The sequence below is a fragment of the Uranotaenia lowii genome, chromosome 3, assembly GCF_029784155.1.
Source record: "Uranotaenia lowii strain MFRU-FL chromosome 3, ASM2978415v1, whole genome shotgun sequence".
NCBI lineage: Eukaryota > Metazoa > Arthropoda > Insecta > Diptera > Culicidae > Uranotaenia > Uranotaenia lowii.
The window spans coordinates 183160883-183179435 of NC_073693.1; the positions used below are offsets into that span (position 1 = coordinate 183160883).

Consider the following 18553-nt stretch of genomic DNA (forward strand, 5'->3'; position numbering starts at 1 on the left):
AGGGGAAAGTCCCATCTTTCGAATGGTGCAAAAATTAGCGATGCTGATATCAAAACTACTTTAAAATTAGTATTTTACGTAAAGAATATGTTGTCCAGGCTACAAATTTTCTAAATGGAAAGAATTTTTTTCCTACACTCAGAGGAAATCTTATTATAAATTTCATAAGATACATCTTATGAACCACTTTTTTGCGTCCAAACTAATTTTTCATAAGAGACTTATGAAATTCTTTCAATTTTCATACGATGTTCTTATGAAAAATAGAAGAAACGGCATTGTGAAAAAATGATGAACACATTCATTCATAGCATCAGTTTTTTTTCATCATCTAACAGTACGAAGCAATCGCCAGTTCATAGTTATTATAGTTTTCCTTCAATGTTAAATGTTATTGTTATCTCCGGAATGGTAAGTTCGATTTGATGTTTTTGGTGTGAACGTTGAATATATTAGTAAACCAAAATACATTATTTGTTTACTTTTCAGCAAGCTGATCGGCAAAAAACGAAAGGTCGAAGATTAAGATGCGGCAAAAAAAAACTTTGATGGAGCCGTCTGTTGATGCGCTGCTGATGGTGACCATGAAGGATTTAATTTTAAACAAATTTGGCAAACAATAAAGTGAATGTTTTCAGCATGAAATATCGAGAATTTTTCTTATTAGAAAGTGATTTACTGTTTCCATAAGAATCTCTTATGAAAAGCAACAACCTCTCAATGAAGTAGGCGTTCATCTTCAGAATTCATTCGCGTCATAAGACAATCTTATGAATTTCATTAATTTTTCTTATGGCGCCACTTCATAAGAGAATCTTATGGCATACATAATAGTATTTTTCTGAGTGTAGTTTATGTCAGTTTTTGTATTTTTTTCGAAATAAAACTGTTTGTTTACTTTTTGTTTCATAAGACGTAATGAAAGCTCACGAGGGAATTATAAGTCAATTATTAGGTGTTGAAAAGGACGAAGAGCAGAATTTACGATAACTATAAGCTTTTAAAGACATACACTCAGAAAAATACTATTATGTATGCCATAAGATTCTCTTATGAAGTGGCGCCATAAGAAAAATTAATGAAATTCATAAGATTGTCTTATGACGCGAATGAATTCTGAAGATGAACGCCTTCTTCAATGAGAGGTTGTTGCTTTTCATAAGAGATTCTTATGGAAACAGTAAATCACTTTCTAATAAGAAAAATTCTCGATATTTCATGTTGAAAACGTTCACTTTATTGTTTGCCAAATTTGTTTAAAATTAAATCCTTCATGGTCACCATCAGCAGCGCATCAACAGACGGCTCCATCAAAGTTTTTTTTTGCCGCATCTTAATCTTCGACCTTTCGTTTTTTGCCGATCAGCTTGCTGAAAAGTAAACAAATATGTATTTTAGTTTACTAATATATTCAACGTTCACACCAAAAACATCAAATCGAACTTACCATTCCGGAGATAACAATAACAATTAACATTGAAGGAAAACTATAATAACTATGAACTGGCGATTGCTTCGTACTGTTAGATGATGAAAAAAAACTGATGCTATGAATGAATGTGTTCATCATTTTTTCACAATGCCGTTTCTTCTATTTTTCATAAGAACATCGTATGAAAATTGAAAGAATTTCATAAGACTCTTATGAAAAATTAGCTTGGACGCAAAAAAGTGGTTCATGAGATATATCTTATGAAATTTATAATAAGATTTCCTCTGAGTGTAAAGGTGCCACAACATGAAATTGCGAATACCATTCGTGCGATTTAAAGATTTTGCATTCCAACGCAAGTTCCAGTGGTCCGCTCTGGCCCAAATTGTACAACATATTACAAGTTTTTTTTTCATACAAATTTAGGCCACTCTAATGTACATGGTTTAGAAAGAATACAGACGCATTCCATTTAAATATGTCGTGAGACAGAATACTATGTAAATAAAATAATAATCCATTTAAATATTTGCTTCATCAATACTAATGATGACTGATACTTCGTCTTTCCGTTTTCAGGTGAAGTTAACTTGATAGTGAAAGTAGACCTTTTCACCGATCTCAATAAATTTCGACAGAGCTCCTGTGGAGTAAGATTTTTCCATTGTATGATATAGTTATACTCTGTGCAAAAACAATTTCTAATAACCATTTTTTTAAATTTTAGCTTGTACCATTCCGCACGGCTATAGGATAGAATTTGTACATGGGTTTGTCGAAGAACTGGTTGTCAATGATGATCCGGAATATCAATGGATTGATAAAATTCGTACGCCAAGGGCATCAAATGAAGCTCGGCAAATTGCATTTATAAAACTTTCAGGACAGGTAATATGGGTACACTCAGAGGAAATCTTATTTTAAATTTCATAAGATACATATTATGAACCACTTTTTTGTGTCCAAACAAATTTTTCATAAGAGTCTTATGAAATTCTTTCAATTTTCATACGATGTTCTTATAAAAAATAGAAGAAACGGCATTGTGAAAAAATGATGAACACATTCATTCATACACTCAGAGGAAATCTTATTATAAATTTCATAAGATACATCTTATGAACCACTTTTTTGCGTCCAAACTAATTTTTCATAAGAGTCTAATGAAATTCTTTCAATTTTCATACGATGTTCTTATGAAAAATAGGCGAAACGGCATTGTGAAAAAATGATGAACACATTCATTCATAGCATCAGTTTTTTTTCATCACCTAACAGTACGAAGCAATCGCCAGTTCATAGTTATTATAGTTTTCTTTCAATGTTAAATGTTATTGTTATCTCCGGAATGGTAAGTTCGATTTGATGTTTTTGGTGTGAACGTTGAATATATTAGTAAACTAAAATACATTATTTGTTTACTTTTCAGCAAGCTGATCGGCAAAAAACGAAAGGTCGAAGATTAAGATGCGACAAAAAAAAACTTTGATGGAGCCGTCTGTTGATGCGCTGCTGATGGTGACCATGAAGGTTTTAATTTTAAACAAATTTGGCAAACAATAAAGTGAATGTTTTCAGCATGAAATATCGAGAATTTTTCTTATTAGAAAGTGATTTACTGTTTCCATAAGAATCTCTTATGAAAAGCAACAACCTCTCATTGAAGTAGGCGTTCATCTTCAGAATTCATTCGCGTCATAAGACAATCTTATGAATTTCATTAATTTTTCTTATGGCGCCACTTCATAAGAGAATCTTATGGCATGCATAATAGTATTTTTCTGAGTGTAGCATCAGTTTTTTTTTCATCATCTGACAGTACGAAGCAATCGCCAGTTCATAGTTATTATAGTTTTCTTTCAATGTTAAATGTTATTGTTATCTCCGGAATGGTAAGTTCGATTTGATGTTTTTGGTTTGAACGTTGAATATATTAGTAAACTAAAATACATTATTTCTTTACTTTTCAGCAAGCCGATCGGCAAAAAACGAAAGGTCGAAGATTAAGATGCGGCAAAAAAAAACTTTGATGGAGCCGTCTGTTGATGCGCTGCTGATGGTGACCATGAAGGATTTAATTTTAAACAAATTTGGCAAACAATAAAGTGAATGTTTTCAGCAAGAAATATCGAGAATTTTTCTTATTAGAAAGTGATTTACTGTTTCCATAAGAATCTCTTATGAAAAGCAACAACCTCTCATTGAAGTAGGCGTTCATCTTCAGAATTCATTCGCGTCATAAGACAATCTTATGAATTTCATTAATTTTTCTTATGGCGCCACTTCATAAGAGAATCTTATGGCATACATAATAGTATTTTTCTGAGTGTATAATTATATAAGTATACTAGCTGACCCGGTGTGCTTTCTTCACTTTCCAAAAATGAATTAAATTTGTTAAAATAATTGAAACACTTCAAAAAAAATTTCACCATAATCTAGAAACAAACTTGTTTGAAAGAGAGTTGCAACTGGAGTTTGTTTTTCATGATCTGAAACTTTTACTCTGTTTTAATAAGCTTCAAGGAATTTTTAATGATGTCAAAATGTATGTTTTAATGATTTGGACTTATTAAAAACATTTTTAGAATCTAATTGAAGTAACATTTCGCTTTATTTGTCTGAGCAGTTTTGATATTGTACCAAATTTAATATGAATAAAGACTTGCCGTGGGCGTGATTGAGTGCTCATTTATATCACTTTGATATAAATGGGTTTACCTTGACGTATAACAACATTAAATATAGAATAGTGAGAGTATCACAATTCAGCGTTGTTATAGGCATCAACGGATCACTTCCGACCATAAGTGAAACGGAACCCCTAGATGTCGGTCCCACGGCTTTTAACTAAAGCTCAATCACATGGTCTATCTGGTCCGATCAGAAATGATTGTTTGACCTTTTATTGTCATTTTAATGTTCTTTTCTATTTTTCTTAATGTTCTTCTCTATTTTTCAGATCATCCGAAGGTGGAATTTGTTTTTTTTTTTTTTTCTTCAGATATATTCAAATAGTTGGAAAGTTAGAAAGGAGTAGGTTAACATATTCAAATACCATATTCCTCCCCAATGCTCCAGTGGATGTGTATTTGCGGTTTATGAATTACGATGGCTTATTCTTAAATCTAGCTTTTTTCAATCACTGGGGGCTAATTGGATGGAAATGATATTTTGTGGTTCAAGGTTTGTGAAACGGATCTTCCTCCTGAGTTATTTTGATAGTATTATAGTTCAAAGCAAACAGTCTTGGAAATTTTTAAATCTCATTCAAAAGTAGGCATTCAACTATGTGAGGCAGGTAGGGTAGGGCGATGATCAAACGGTCAGATAGGCTGTTATATCCATATTTTGGTGAATTCGCATGATTTTGTGATGTTGTGATAGGAATAAGGTAGCTTACTTCTACTATTAATTTGAGCTAGAATTTTTATTAGTTTGAAATAGGCTTGCTTCAAAAAGCAAAACAGGCTCTCACATCCATATTTTGATAAAATAGTATGGTTCTATGATATGACAGGAACAATGTAGCTTACTTCTACTATTAATTTGATCTCGGTTTATTATAAGTTTAAGCTATGCTTCTTCTTAGATATTGATAGATGATATGAACTAAAACTCTTTTTTTTTCTCTCTTTTTTTTTCTCTTTTCTTTTTTTCTGTTTTCTTTTCATGTATCATTTGGTCCAATGATGACGTTGAGCGAACCTTCAAGCCATCCCCTAACATCAGGGGACCCAGACGTTGGCTTTCGCATGACACGGTTGCCAGCCCAAGGATCTAACCATAAATCAACTGCTGAAGATGGTGTCCTGTAACTTGGTGAGATCCTTCCAGTTTATTTTTAATATTTTCAATACGCCCAAAAATAATGTAGATAGATGCGTGGGGAGTATGTAGAGGCCAGTCTCGAACCCGCCCATGTCCTTCCTCCAACTGGTATCGGGAGGGGTTGGTTTATTATCTTGAACTGCATTTTATACATACTCCATGGATATAATGAAGTGCTTGATGGTCTAACCAACGTCTCAAGATCGCTTACTATTCTACGCTGCCTTCTCTAAACTTTAAATTTTCTTCTCCAAACTATTCTAATTTTCATTTCCAGCGTCAGCTCCCCGAGCTATTTAAACGCCATGAAAAAAAAAAAAAAAAATTTAATATGAATAAAGACTTGCCTTCTTCTTGCCAACTTAACCCAGAAAAAGGGAGGGTCTCAAATTGGTTAATAAGTTTTCAAGCTAAACAACGCAATTGATATGGAACTCCCTATGTCCCTTTCTTCTCCACATGCAATGCAGAAAGGTCTGTAAAAATCATTGAAATATATCTCTTACCGTCCCATGTTAAAATTATATTAATATTTTTTTGGCAATATACTAAACTTGTAAACATGACACATTACAACTTGAAGTGATGCCAAACAGCACTTGTCATGTTATCGAATTTTTGTACTGCAAATTACTATATTTTAATTTGTTTAAGCAAAAAGTGCACATTAAGTTAGTGCTGTAACCCAATGATTTGAGAAAAAGAATTGTTTTATAGGAGATTTTTTTTTTTAATTTTGTTATTTGACTGAACCACAGCAATTTTTCTCTTTATTATGCAGGACCATCAGCAGATCAGACATTTCAAGATTTAAACTTACTGACCTTATCAGTTCATTAACAATCTATTGAAGATCAGATTTTCAAAAATGGAATGGATTGTAAAAAAAAATTTGTTCATGCTTCCACGGTGATATGAATATTTTCCAAAGTTTTTCATGTAAACAAAAACGAAAAACGAAATATTTTGTACAGCAATCATTTGTGTTCGCACGAAATATTTTTGTATCGTGTGTGTGTCCGAGTATAGAATCAAACAATCGTCGTGGAATCATCGAATTGGCACAAGCCTGCGCTTAAAGCGGGCCATAGACTACACAAATGGCTTGATCAAATTCGATGATTCAACGTGATTCAACGACGATTGTTTGATTTTTTTTTATAATGTATAGAATGTATGATTAGATAATCAAATAAAAGTTCGCCATCCAGACTTTTCCAGGTTGACTACCTTTTTTGAGCCATCATGAGGACTTCTGATTTTTCTTCTCAAGGCTCCCTGAATTTGGGTAAAAACTGTTGGCAACCCTGCTCGCGACGCTGTCAATTCACCGTCGTCTTCGCTTAGGGGCTGTCCATAAATGATGTCACGCGTTAGGGGGGGGGAGAGGGGGTTTCGATTTTTGTGACAATTTGTGACGTAAACTTTATGAGCATAAGGAAGTTCACAAGAAAACTTCCACTGCAACACTCAGGAAAGTCCGCCCCACTAATATAGTGGCAATACGTGAACAGGAATTGTTGGTATAAGAGTGTAAGCTGTAGCGTACTCATTGCATAACTAAAAACTACAAGTTGAGGTTTCACACAGTAGTGTGTAAAATTCGTTTTTTCACTCCGTTCTGTATTCTTGCATTACTGTCACTGTACAATAAACGTTTGAATAGGGAGGACGCTTTTCTTTCTACTGCGCGTTATCTCTCCCTATAGGTTATGGGCCTATAAAACAAGTTGTTTTTTTTCTCGTACAGTTTTTTTCGGTCGTAAAAAGTTTTTTCGCGAGTTTGCGAACGGTGAAAATGAGCGTCGGTAATGTTTCGAGCCTTCCCAGAATCGAGCGCCTAATCGGTCGCGAAAATTGGGCGACATGGAAGTTTGCGGTGCAAACTTACATTGAGCTGGAGGATCTCTGGTGTACGGTAAAACCAGGTCGTAAGGCGGATGGAACAGAGGAAGACATCGATCCGGATAAAAATCGCAAAGCTCGAGCCAAAATAATTCTCCTCTTGAACCCGGTAAACTACGTGCACGTTCGCGATGCCGCAACCGCGCGAGATGTTTGGCAAAAATAGGAGACGGCTTTTGAAGACACGGGGCTAACGCGGCGCGTGGGTTTGTTGCATAAATTAATCAAAACCAAACTTGCCTCCTGCGATTCGATGAGGGATTATGTCAACCGGATCATAACGACCGCACATCAACTGGATGGAATCGAATTTCCCATATTCGAAGAATGGATTGGAACCCTCCTGCTCGCCGGATTGCCAGAGGAGTATCGCCTTATGATAATGGCGTTAGAAAACTCCGGAACCCCAATTACCGGTGATGCAATAAAAACAAAATTATTGCAAGAGGTACAATCTCCCGGAAACGACTCCGCCCTGACCGCGAAAAAGTTCTCTGGAAGTGGTGGTAAGTTCAAACAAAACCACACCACTACATCGAAAGGTCCGAAGTGTCGACAGTGTGGCAAATACGGGCATATTGCTCGTGAGTGTAGATGTGCAAGTGCAAATGCTGATGGTGCCAAGAAGAAGCAAAATGCACTCAGTACAGTGTTCTCCTTTTCGGCGATAACAAACAAAAACGGCTGGTATGTAGACCCTGGGGCAAGTGCCCACATGACTGGCAACAGTGAGTTTTTGGATGACATCAGGCCAGCAACCGGAAATGTCATAGCTGCGAACGGAGGTAATATGAAAGTGACTGGCACTGGTACACGCAGCGAAAAGTAGTGCCATTGAGATAAAAAAAATACATCTTTGATTCAAAAACCTCATGTACATTGAAACAAAATCCATTTTCCTTAATTCAAGTAATTTTTAAATTGAACCGAATTTTTATTTCATTAAACCAATGTTCCAAATTTTTGAATTAAAAGATTTAAATTAAATTCGAGAATTTTTTTTTTCGACTCTGAATTAATGTAAAAATTCATTAATTTAGATGAATTATTTCTTTTGAATCAAAGTATTTCTTCGTCAAACAGTTGACACATCTTCATTAGCTTCTGTTTAGTGAACGGGTCGGGCGAGCAGTTTTTCCGACAACCAGTCAGACCATTTCATCTCATGCCGCGCAACAGTCAGACAGCACCGGAATCACAAGATCCGACGTAGGAAAGTCTTGTCAACTAGATGCCAAACGATAGTGGACTCCTAGGTAGGTCTATCAAAATCAATTTAATTTCAAATAAACCGTCAACCTAACAAACTTTTTCAGGGCAACCATTCATCCAACTAATCGCTTCCGATCCGGTCCAGGGATCCATCTGGCGTCAAAACCCTTCATGAATTGTTCGAAAGAAACTGTCCGCCAACAAACATCGTTCAGTAAGTACTTTCCATTCATGCAATAAATAATTTTAATTTATTTTATTGTTACATATATGTGTACATTTTGTTTTCCTCTTTATTTACAGATGTGCCGGTTCAAAACTCTGGAAAAATCGATTGTGTGAACATGAACTTACAAATGAATAAATGTTTTTAAACCATAAGTTATTTCTTTTTATTTCCAATTGGGCGAAAATTAATATATATGTAGTACTAGAATTTATGAAACAAAACATGGAATTGAAGAACAAATGCTTTAAAATTGAAACCCAAATAACATTGGAATAAACGAAAATTTCATAAAATTAAACGAAAAGGCTTTTGAATCAAGAGCATTATGTTATTTGGAACAAAGAAAAAGTTTTGATTCAAAGGAAAGCATTTCTTTGAAACAAAAGAAAATGCATTTGAATCAAAGGAATTTTTATTTGTCCCAAAATCAAAGGAAAAAATCCCTTGTTTTTGCGGCACTTTCCTTTGAAACTAATTTCTTTTTTTCTGCGTGTACTGCCACCTTGCATCCCAAGTGCAATAGTGATGACGTTTTAGTGAGTGAAGTGCAACTGGTACCGGAACTGTCGGTGAACTTAATATCGGTAAACCAGATAGTAAAAAAAGGATATTCCGTTATTTTTGCGAACTCTGGGTGCAAGATAGTGAACAGCGATGGTGAAGTTGTGGTCACTGCTAACCGCGAAGATGATCTGTTTCGTGTTGAGCAAAAACGGGATTCTAGTGCTCTAACATGTTCGTCTGCCGGAAGTCTTAGTATGTGGCACAAGAGACTTGGACACTTGAACAATGACAATGTAAAAAAGTTTGCCACCGGTTTAGTGAACGGAATTAAAATTGTCGGACAAAACGATAAAAGTGATTGTGTTGTATGCCCAATGGAAAAACATTGTAGGCTACCGTTCGGAAAAACGGGTTCACGCGCGTCGAGTTTGCTCGAATTAGTCCATACGTGGTCCGATGGAAGTGACATCAATAGGTAAAAGTCGGTATTATCTAGCCTTTGTGGATGATTTTTCTCGCAAAATGTGGGTTTATTTTTTGAAAACAAAGACTGAGACGGAAATGCTTAGTGTCTTTAAAGTTTTTCACGCGATGGCGGAACGCCTCTCGGGACAAAAACTGAAAACCCTCCGCAGCGACAATGGCAAAGAGTTTGTTAACGCCTGTTTGAGAATTATCTGAAGAAGAATGGGATCCAACATCAGAAGTCGAACGCATACACGCCGGAACAGAACGGAATGGCGGAGCGAGCCAATCGTTCAATAGTGGAGCGCACAAGATGTATGCTGCATCAGGCAGGGCTGGAGAAGTCGTTTTGGGCCGAGGCGGTCAATACCTCTGTGTACCTGATCAACCGGTCCCCGACCCGCGGACATGATTCGACCCCTGAGGAGATCTGGACAGGCAAAAAGCCGGATTTGTCGAACATCAGGATTTTCGGCACAAGAACTATGATTCAAATTCCGAAACAACGACGTAGGAAGTGGGATTCAAAATCTCACGAGTGTATTCTGGTCGGCTTCGACGAGCTCACGAAAGGGTATAAGCTCTATGACCCGAAGTCGCGGAAAGTGTTCGTAAGCCGAGAAGTGACCTTCATTATGAAGGTGCCCCGAAAATCGCAACCCGCAAACAAGGAACTGTGGTTCTACTGGATTTCGACGAAGAGGTGTCACTGGGCCCAACAGCGAAAGTTGGAGATCGGCAGGAGGAAGTCAACGAAGAAACTGACGACGAGGAGTTCTTTTCTGATGCCACAGAAACTTTTCGTGGCGACATCAGTGACGACGAAGTATTCCGAGGTTTCGAATCTGACGCAGTGACTTCCGTGCTCCCGCCGCGCAAATCGTCAAAACCACCTCAGTCACAGGTGTTGAGGCGAAGCGGTAGGGAGCACGTACTTCCACGTAAGTACAAGTTCCGAAGAAAGGTCTTTTAATTCTTTGCAGCAAACTGGTCCGAACGCAATCGATCATGATGGCGAAAATTTGGCTGACCCTGTAGCTGAATCCAAGGTCAATTTCGGCGAGGTGGCTGCATCGTCATTCGCCGGCCAAAAGGAGATCGAAGACGACCCGGTTTCTCACCAGGAAGCGCTTTCCAGAGGAGGCGCCGAATGCTGGACGAAGGCAATGCGTCAAGAATATCAGGCACTTATTCGGAACAACACATGGACTTTGACCGAGTTGCCACCTGGTCGCAAAGCGATCAAATGTAAATGGGTTTTTAAAACCAAGCACGACGCAAATGGCAACATCGACCGACACAAAGCCCGCTTAGTAATAAAAGGGTACTCGCAACCCGGGGGGGTCGACTATGACGAGACTTATTCCCCAGTCGTGCGTCACAGCTCGTTACGGTACTTGTTCGCCTTAGCAGCGAAACATGATTTGTCGGTGGAACAGATGGATGCGACGACTGCATTCCTGCAAAGCGAGCTCAAAGAAGAAATCTTTATGGAGCAGCCTCCGTGCTTTCAAGATGCCGACCGAACCAAGGTGTGCCGCCTAAACAAAGCACTGTATGGCCTAAAGCAGTCAAGCCTGACGTGGAACTGCAAACTTGATACAGCTTTGAAAAAGCTGGGACTCAAACCTTCGAAGTACGACACCTGTCTCTACTATCGTCTAAACGGTTGAGAAATGTTGTTTGTAGCAGTTTACGTTGACGACGTAGTTCTTTTCTCGAATGACGACAACCTGAAGAACGAAGTCAAGTCCAAGCTAAAGTCCATGTTCCAGATGAAGGATTTAGGAACAGCTAGCTGTTGCATAGGAATCCGAATAACCCGTACGGACAGTACCATTTCCCTCGACCAGGAACCGTATATTGAATCCCTGCTCGCTAGATTCAACATGCAAAATTGTAAGGCCGTGTCAACACCGATGAACACAAGTGAACGCCTGGCGAAGGACATGTCGCCGAAGACGACCGAGGAAATTGACAGGATGAAGAACGTTCCTTATCAGGAGGCTGTGGGAGCACTCATGTACTATTCGCTGTGACACCTATGATTACCTTTTTTCAAAATGTTGCACATCGGTGCTGTTCATAACCGACATGCGTTGATACGGTTGATACTGCTCGGATGTCATTTTGGGCTGACGTGTTGGCCGATTGGAAAATGCAGAGTGAATGTTCAAATATGTAGTACTGAATAAACCCATTAATTTAAAAAGTTCTTCCTGAAAATGTGAGTTTTTAGCTTAGTAAAACTAATGGTATCATCTAATAAATATAGAATGTGAAATGGGATTTAGAACTCTTTATTTCTCATCTGAGTTCAGAGTCTGAAGTCTGAACCTGAATTCTGAATCTGAATTCATAAATCTGAATTCTGAATCTAAATTTAAAGTTAATTTGATCTTGATCAGAATTCCAAATCTGTATTTTAAATGTGAACTTTTTCGTCGTATCCGAAGTGTTCGGATCTTTTTGAGAGATACACTTTTATTTGCAGCGACTTGTTATTTTAATGCGGCTCAAACTAAAATTACAATTTCTGTTAGTTAAGCAGTTGATAAAAGGTTGAAAATATACTCACTAATTCAGTGTTTTCTTCACCTCGTGCAAAGCGATAAATTATTTATACGAGTTGTTTTTGGTCCTTTATAGCGATTCTTCTGTTGGTAATATTCAAATGACTATAAACGGAACTTGTAACAAACTGTATATTAGAAATTTTAATAAATCGAAATCACCACGCAGCTAACACGTTTCGAAAATTATTGATCTGACGTTTTCCTATTCTTATTTTCTAAATAAAACTAGCCCTGCCTTGACTTAGTAGACTGGTTATTGAGGAACATTACCCAGTGGTGTTGACACCAAGCTTGACCTCATGACTGGATTAGATTTCCAGATGAATTCTCTTGTAATTAGGTAATCACGTTTATTCTCTGCTTTTGCTATTTTTCTTCACTGTACATTATTTACTCTGTGGCAATTGACTGCTTAAATTCCACTTTTATTACTATGTTATTTTTAATTTGTTTGGGATAGGAGGGTAATGTGTGGACGGTTTAAACCGTCACTTGATAATTCGCCATGAGCGTGCATGTCGGTCAGTCAGCCATCGGCAAAACGGCCTAATTTGTTTTTTTCGTGTAGGACCAAAGGACGTATAACTCAAAAGCAAAACAAAAAACGGCCGGTCAATCGGGCTAAACTCCTTTTCATTTAGAATATGTTATCTGGACAACGTATTCTAGATGTGAATACAAATTTAAAGTTGTTTTCCTTACTTTTATAGTCGTTTTCGCTAAATCTCGATATTTCACGCGAGTATTTTACTATCGGAATTAAGGTTTAAAACAAATTATTAAATAATAATAATAATTTATTCATTGAAATTACGGTAGCCTTAAAGTTTTATGTAACTATTGCACAAGGTCAAGGAAATAATTCAGGAAAAATTCAGAATGCAGATACGGAATCTAGATCTGTGCACAATACTTTAAACGAAATTTGAACTCATATTGAACCCATTGTAAGAAGCCTTCCAAAGTTGTTATAATTCCATTCCTAGTGATTTGCGAAAATTCAAAATCAAACATGTATGTATGTATGTATGTATGTATGTATCCACCTTGGGTTTGCGGCAGCGCCGCGGTTATGGCCAAAAAAATAACCCACGCGTCCATTTTGGCTACCATGCAACACAGTTATAACCTCTCAATGAGACTTTTAAGGGAATAGAATCGCAAGCAGAGGCACTTACGGTATCCAGGGTATAAGTGGAGTAGTCTCGAGAAGCTATTACCATATTGTTGACTAACCAAAATAGCATGTAAATTATAATCCCGCCCCCAAGGCTTCCGAAAAAAGAGTGCGTCCTTATTTTACAAAAAGTAATCAAATACTATCTTTTTCTCAACCATGCCAAATTCCCTTGACATAAATTGGGAAACGTCCAGTATTCGAAACGGGTAACGAGCACATACCGCTACCTGCTCCTTTTGCAAAACGAAGATACCCTGATGCCCCGAACCAATTTAAATAAAATAAATATACAGTTATAATATAATATAATATAACAAACTATAATTAAATATAATGCAATGTATAAAATACTTCAGTATAATATAAATAATAAGATCATTTGATGCTTTGTAAAACAATGATGAAAATATAGCTCACACACTCCTGGTTAAAAATAATGAAAAATTGCAATATCAACTTAGATATGATACTTTTTAATCTGATTAATAATCGAATAGTAACAAGCTGAAAATTAAAAATCCCAGCGAACAAGTTCTGAAATGAAGGGTAAATCAATTACGGAAAATAAGTAGACTTAAGCTAAAGAATAAATAGTACGTAAATAATAAAAAAAAGTTGTACAGTTTGCCATCATAATATTTTTTATATTTATGATGCCTTTTATTTTGGAATAGAATTGGATAGTATGAGAAAACCGAAAAAAAAATCTGCAGAATTTTCTACTTTTTTGTAATTTAAAAACATATACTGAGGATAGAAAGTACACTAATATGACTAACCAATATTGAACATAGCTCTCCTTTCCAAAAGTGATGTTAAGCTGAAAAAGAAATATGATTGAACATGATTGTAATATCATAAATATTACCAATGGTTCTATCATGGAACTAAATTTAAAATCAGAGTTTAACTGAATTCCAGGAAAATTTTAATTTCAATGTTAAAAATAATTTTTGAAACATGCTAATGTATGTATGTATGTATGTATGGTAGCCCCCTTGGGTGCACTGTTGCACCGCAGCTGTGGCTTCTCCATCTTCGAGAATGTTTTGAGGAAAAACATATGATTAACATAATATAAAACAATACAATTACAATATGAATAAGTATGAAATACATGTAATAAAACTAAACGAATTATAATATATATTGTAAACATGTTCAAAAGATTTTATGATCCTTCTGGCTCTGAAAAACTAAATTCGGTAAACTATTATTTTCATCGGATGGATACAATCAATGTCAATGATTAAGATCAATTAAAGTTGAAATTATATAGTACGTATTTTGAAATTCATATGTCGAGATCCAATAAAATTAGAGTTAAAATCAAGAAATTTCTGCGCTGGAGAACTCGATGATTTACATGGTGAGGCCTGAAATCTTAGATATACATTAAAATATATAGAGCTTTTGAATAGTATTGTTAAATAAAGATAAATAACTCTATAAAAAAAGATTAATTAGCATATTTTAATGGCCATTTTGTTGGCAAGATTTAGTATTCTCAATCATTTTGGATTTATTAAACATAAGACCACAGACAGCAAAATAAATAAGGGACAAAAATACCTGCAATAATGTATATAATAATAAACAGAATAAATAAGTATGTATATTGTAACTGAATAAGCAATATGAGAATAAAAATTAAATAATTTCCTGTTTTTGCGTATCATCCTTGCGCAGGGGTCATGCTAATCCAAAATTGTTCCAATTTTGGTGTCCAGCCAAAGAGAGGACTGAAGAAGTCAGTTATTATCGGCAAAAATAAAAATAATAGAGCATATAAAACAAGTATTTGAACACTGGTCGAAGGAACTGGGTGTTGATGCTGGACCTATTAATTAATAAAACAATGAAATACCAAAACAAATAAATAAAAATAAAACTATAGTCAAAATAAAGAAAATAACTCGATTTTTTTTTTCAATAAAACATTTGTAAAGAATCTTTACTAGACACGATTATGAGAACAAACTTACCAAAATTTTAATGGCTGAAATCAAGCAATGGAAGATTATTAAACAAAAGAAAATTAATGAGAACACTATTAGTTTTGCCATTTAGAAAAAAAAATCAAACAAGGTAAATAAGACCATCAATGGTTAATAAGTACAGAGGCGAATCTACCAAGCATTCTGTAATAAACAAAACTAAATTAAGATCCATCTCGAAGCTGGAAGATATAAACATAAAAGATTATTTATTAAATGTAAGTCGTTGTCGTACATTCCTCATTTAAAAAAGCTTAGTCTTACGTCAAACCAAGCATTTGCGATTTTTTTTAATATTTAATTGTAATAAACTGATATAGTTATGAATGAAATAAAAGCATTTGAGTCCATAAGTGATTGAAAATAAGAACGCAATGAAATAATTGAAATATGTAGCGTTGAGCATTACGATTCACCTGACCCATATCTACCAATAATTTCAAAGACTACACTGTTTTTTTTTCAATTGAACCTTTCTAACAAATGAATGAACAACGCTACCACTTCAATTGGAATTTCCTCACCAAATTAGATTCTTCTGCTTCCTCCAGTCTGAACACGTTCAGACTCGCTTGCATGCGTGGTGGTTGCAGTGGTTGACTTTGCGATGAACTCAAGCGCTCCCTCGCATTGCACATACACATAAAACTTGGGTTCATTCAGCGCCTCCCTACACTACCATCATTATCAAAATACACAAGCGAAAATTCACTTCGCGTCTCGCGCACTACGAAACTGGATTTCATTTCTCCGTGTTACCTTTTCTTTTACCGATCAAACCCATACAAGATTAGTTTTCTCATCAAGTTTACACAACAGCTTTGGTTTACACACAAGCCCTCAATCGTACAACGCTACTTTGTGGGCAGACATTTTTTTTCCCATTCCGACATTGGACAACTAAACTATATGAATCTAAAAGCAACAACATATTCTCGGCGATACTTTTCGGAGCGACACTTATCTAGCTTATCTCTATCACCCAATATCTTCATTCAATCGGTACCCAATATTTTTCATTCACTCAAGATAATAGCCATTTGCGAAACCATTGCCGTGGAGAACTTTTTCACGAAAATCCATGCACTTATTTCTCCCAAATCTATTTCCCCATTTTCACATTTTTTTTTCACAATCAAACATATGCAAACACTTCAGAAACACTGCGAGGCTGTTAAAAAATTATTAACCACGACGATACTCCGCGAAACGAAACAGCTAAATACACGACCGCTCCCGACGAACGCGTACGACAGAATGTGATTTGCGAAAATTCAAAATCAAACATGTGTAAAAAAGGTTTTCAATCTAATATTAGTTTAAATTTCATCACTCAACCATTTCCACTTGAACTGAAGTGTTTAGTTATCCTCAACATATTTTTAAAGTTCAGTTCACCTGACGTATACATATGTACATAAGTTTATATTCAATTTAATACTTATAATGATAATATTTTGTCGTTTCAGGTCCAACGTAAAATTGGTTTAAAAGCCATAGATTTAGGTGCCAATGCCATTATCGGTTATACACAGTGTTTCGATTTAGAAGGAGATGTTGGTGTTGTGGCCCGTGGTATCGGTACTGCAGTTACTCTTTCTAAAATCATAGCAAATCAAGCAACTGCAGCGTTGGATACAGTGCTCGCTGAAGAGTTGAGTATATACTTTTATAAATTAAATTTTTTTGGATCTTACCAGAACCTTATTTGGGTTTCACACTGATGAGCACAAGAAATGTGTTAGTCTTGAGTCCGAGTTCAAGAAAGACAAATTTAAAATGACAAAAGTTTTTACATGTGCATTATACTTGGGAAGTTTGGAAACTTGTTTGAAAAATATTGAAAATTACATCTGTGTGAAATAACGGTCTTCGATAATTCAATATCTTATACAGACTGATTACTTATTCTATGCTTAAAACTATCCATACTAATATTAATAGGTGGTATGTGTTAAAGTGCAATCTCTGGCAGCACTGTTATTGACCTAATGTAAAGCCTAGTCCACACTAGGAGACGGTTCGTCTCGAGACGGTCTCAGCGTCTCCCATTTTCTTCGGGAGACACTGAGACCGTCTCAGGTTTCCAACAACAACAACAGACAACAAAGTTCGTCTCATAACAAAAATCGCAGTTCATGTTGCCTAGTGTGGACTAGGCTTAAAAGTCAAATACTTTTCCCTCCTTTATTTACAGCCATGTTTGGCATCGCTCCTCAGATTAGCCCGTTCAGGAGCGTGTAGTTTTTTCGCTGTGCTCTTCCCAAACGAAGTATCTTTAAAAAATGCTCAGTTATCTACAGAACGACCACGCGTCCGGCGTCCACCCAAGTGTGGGCAAGAGAAGCAAACAAACTGATGAAGTGTGTTCTCGCGTTCAGATAAACTCGTTCGCATATCGGCGAAAAAGACACTTCACAGAAAACTCGGTTTGTCTTCATCGGTTGCGTCTGGATCGAAGTTTCGAAGTCGTCTGATACAAAACATCAATCTAGCGGAACCAAATTAATAGTGCCCAAGGTAGACAAGATAGATTGCTAGTATCTTCGACAACATTGTTCAGTATAACAACGCATATTTTGTATGTTGGTTATTCACCATGGGTGCACGGACTCATCGCAGTTTCTGCCTAAGTATGTGCTCACATGCATTCTTTAAATAATTAAGTTCGACAAATCTCCAATGGTACACCATACCCGGACCCCATGGCTTCGTATGAACTGTTATGGCATGAATGTTTTGTGTTGATGTAGGTTTATTCTGGAAGAACGAGTCAATCAGGTGGGCTAGTTTACTTACAGGTATTCCGGCATCCGTGTATATATCTGGCCAGCTGATTGAAAATTCTTAATATATAGTCAGTTATATAAGGAAACACACATCTTACCTGTCGGCCACTTAAGGGATTCGAAACCAAAAGTTTTCTTGTCGATACCGGAAATCGAACCCAGTACGCCTGGCATACCAAAGCCAGACTCGCGTTAGCCTATCCGCTAGATCTCATACGCGATTTATTGATGTAATTTTACATATCAAAATAAAGTTGAATCCTTAACAGCACTGAATTCTATTGAGACAAATATTACTTGACACGGAACGCGATTATTTGATATAAATTTACATCACATATGATGTAATTAGAAAGAAGCATCATATATGACGAAATTTTCAGTACGAATTGAATATTACACGTTTTAAATATTTACATGTCTTCCAAATTAT

The 18553-nt window shown here is 36.1% G+C and overlaps 1 protein-coding gene and 1 pseudogene across 3 annotated transcripts in view; one reads left to right on the plus strand and one right to left on the minus strand.

Annotated features, from left to right (window-relative positions):
• LOC129757187 (C2 domain-containing protein 5) overlaps positions 1 to 18553 on the plus strand; it is a 73681-nt gene that overhangs the window by 3445 nt on the left and 51683 nt on the right. For 2 of the 3 annotated variants that reach the window (XM_055754319.1, XM_055754320.1), the window contains one exon: positions 16801 to 16985. In XM_055754319.1, coding sequence (XP_055610294.1) covers positions 16801 to 16985 — 185 coding nt within the window. Of the gene's footprint in view, positions 1 to 2011; positions 2099 to 2159; positions 2321 to 16800; positions 16986 to 18553 lie in introns of all 3 variants that reach the window. The other variant, XM_055754318.1, reaches the window with a different exon arrangement.
• Positions 14979 to 15078, minus strand: LOC129758839 (U6 spliceosomal RNA; annotated as a pseudogene).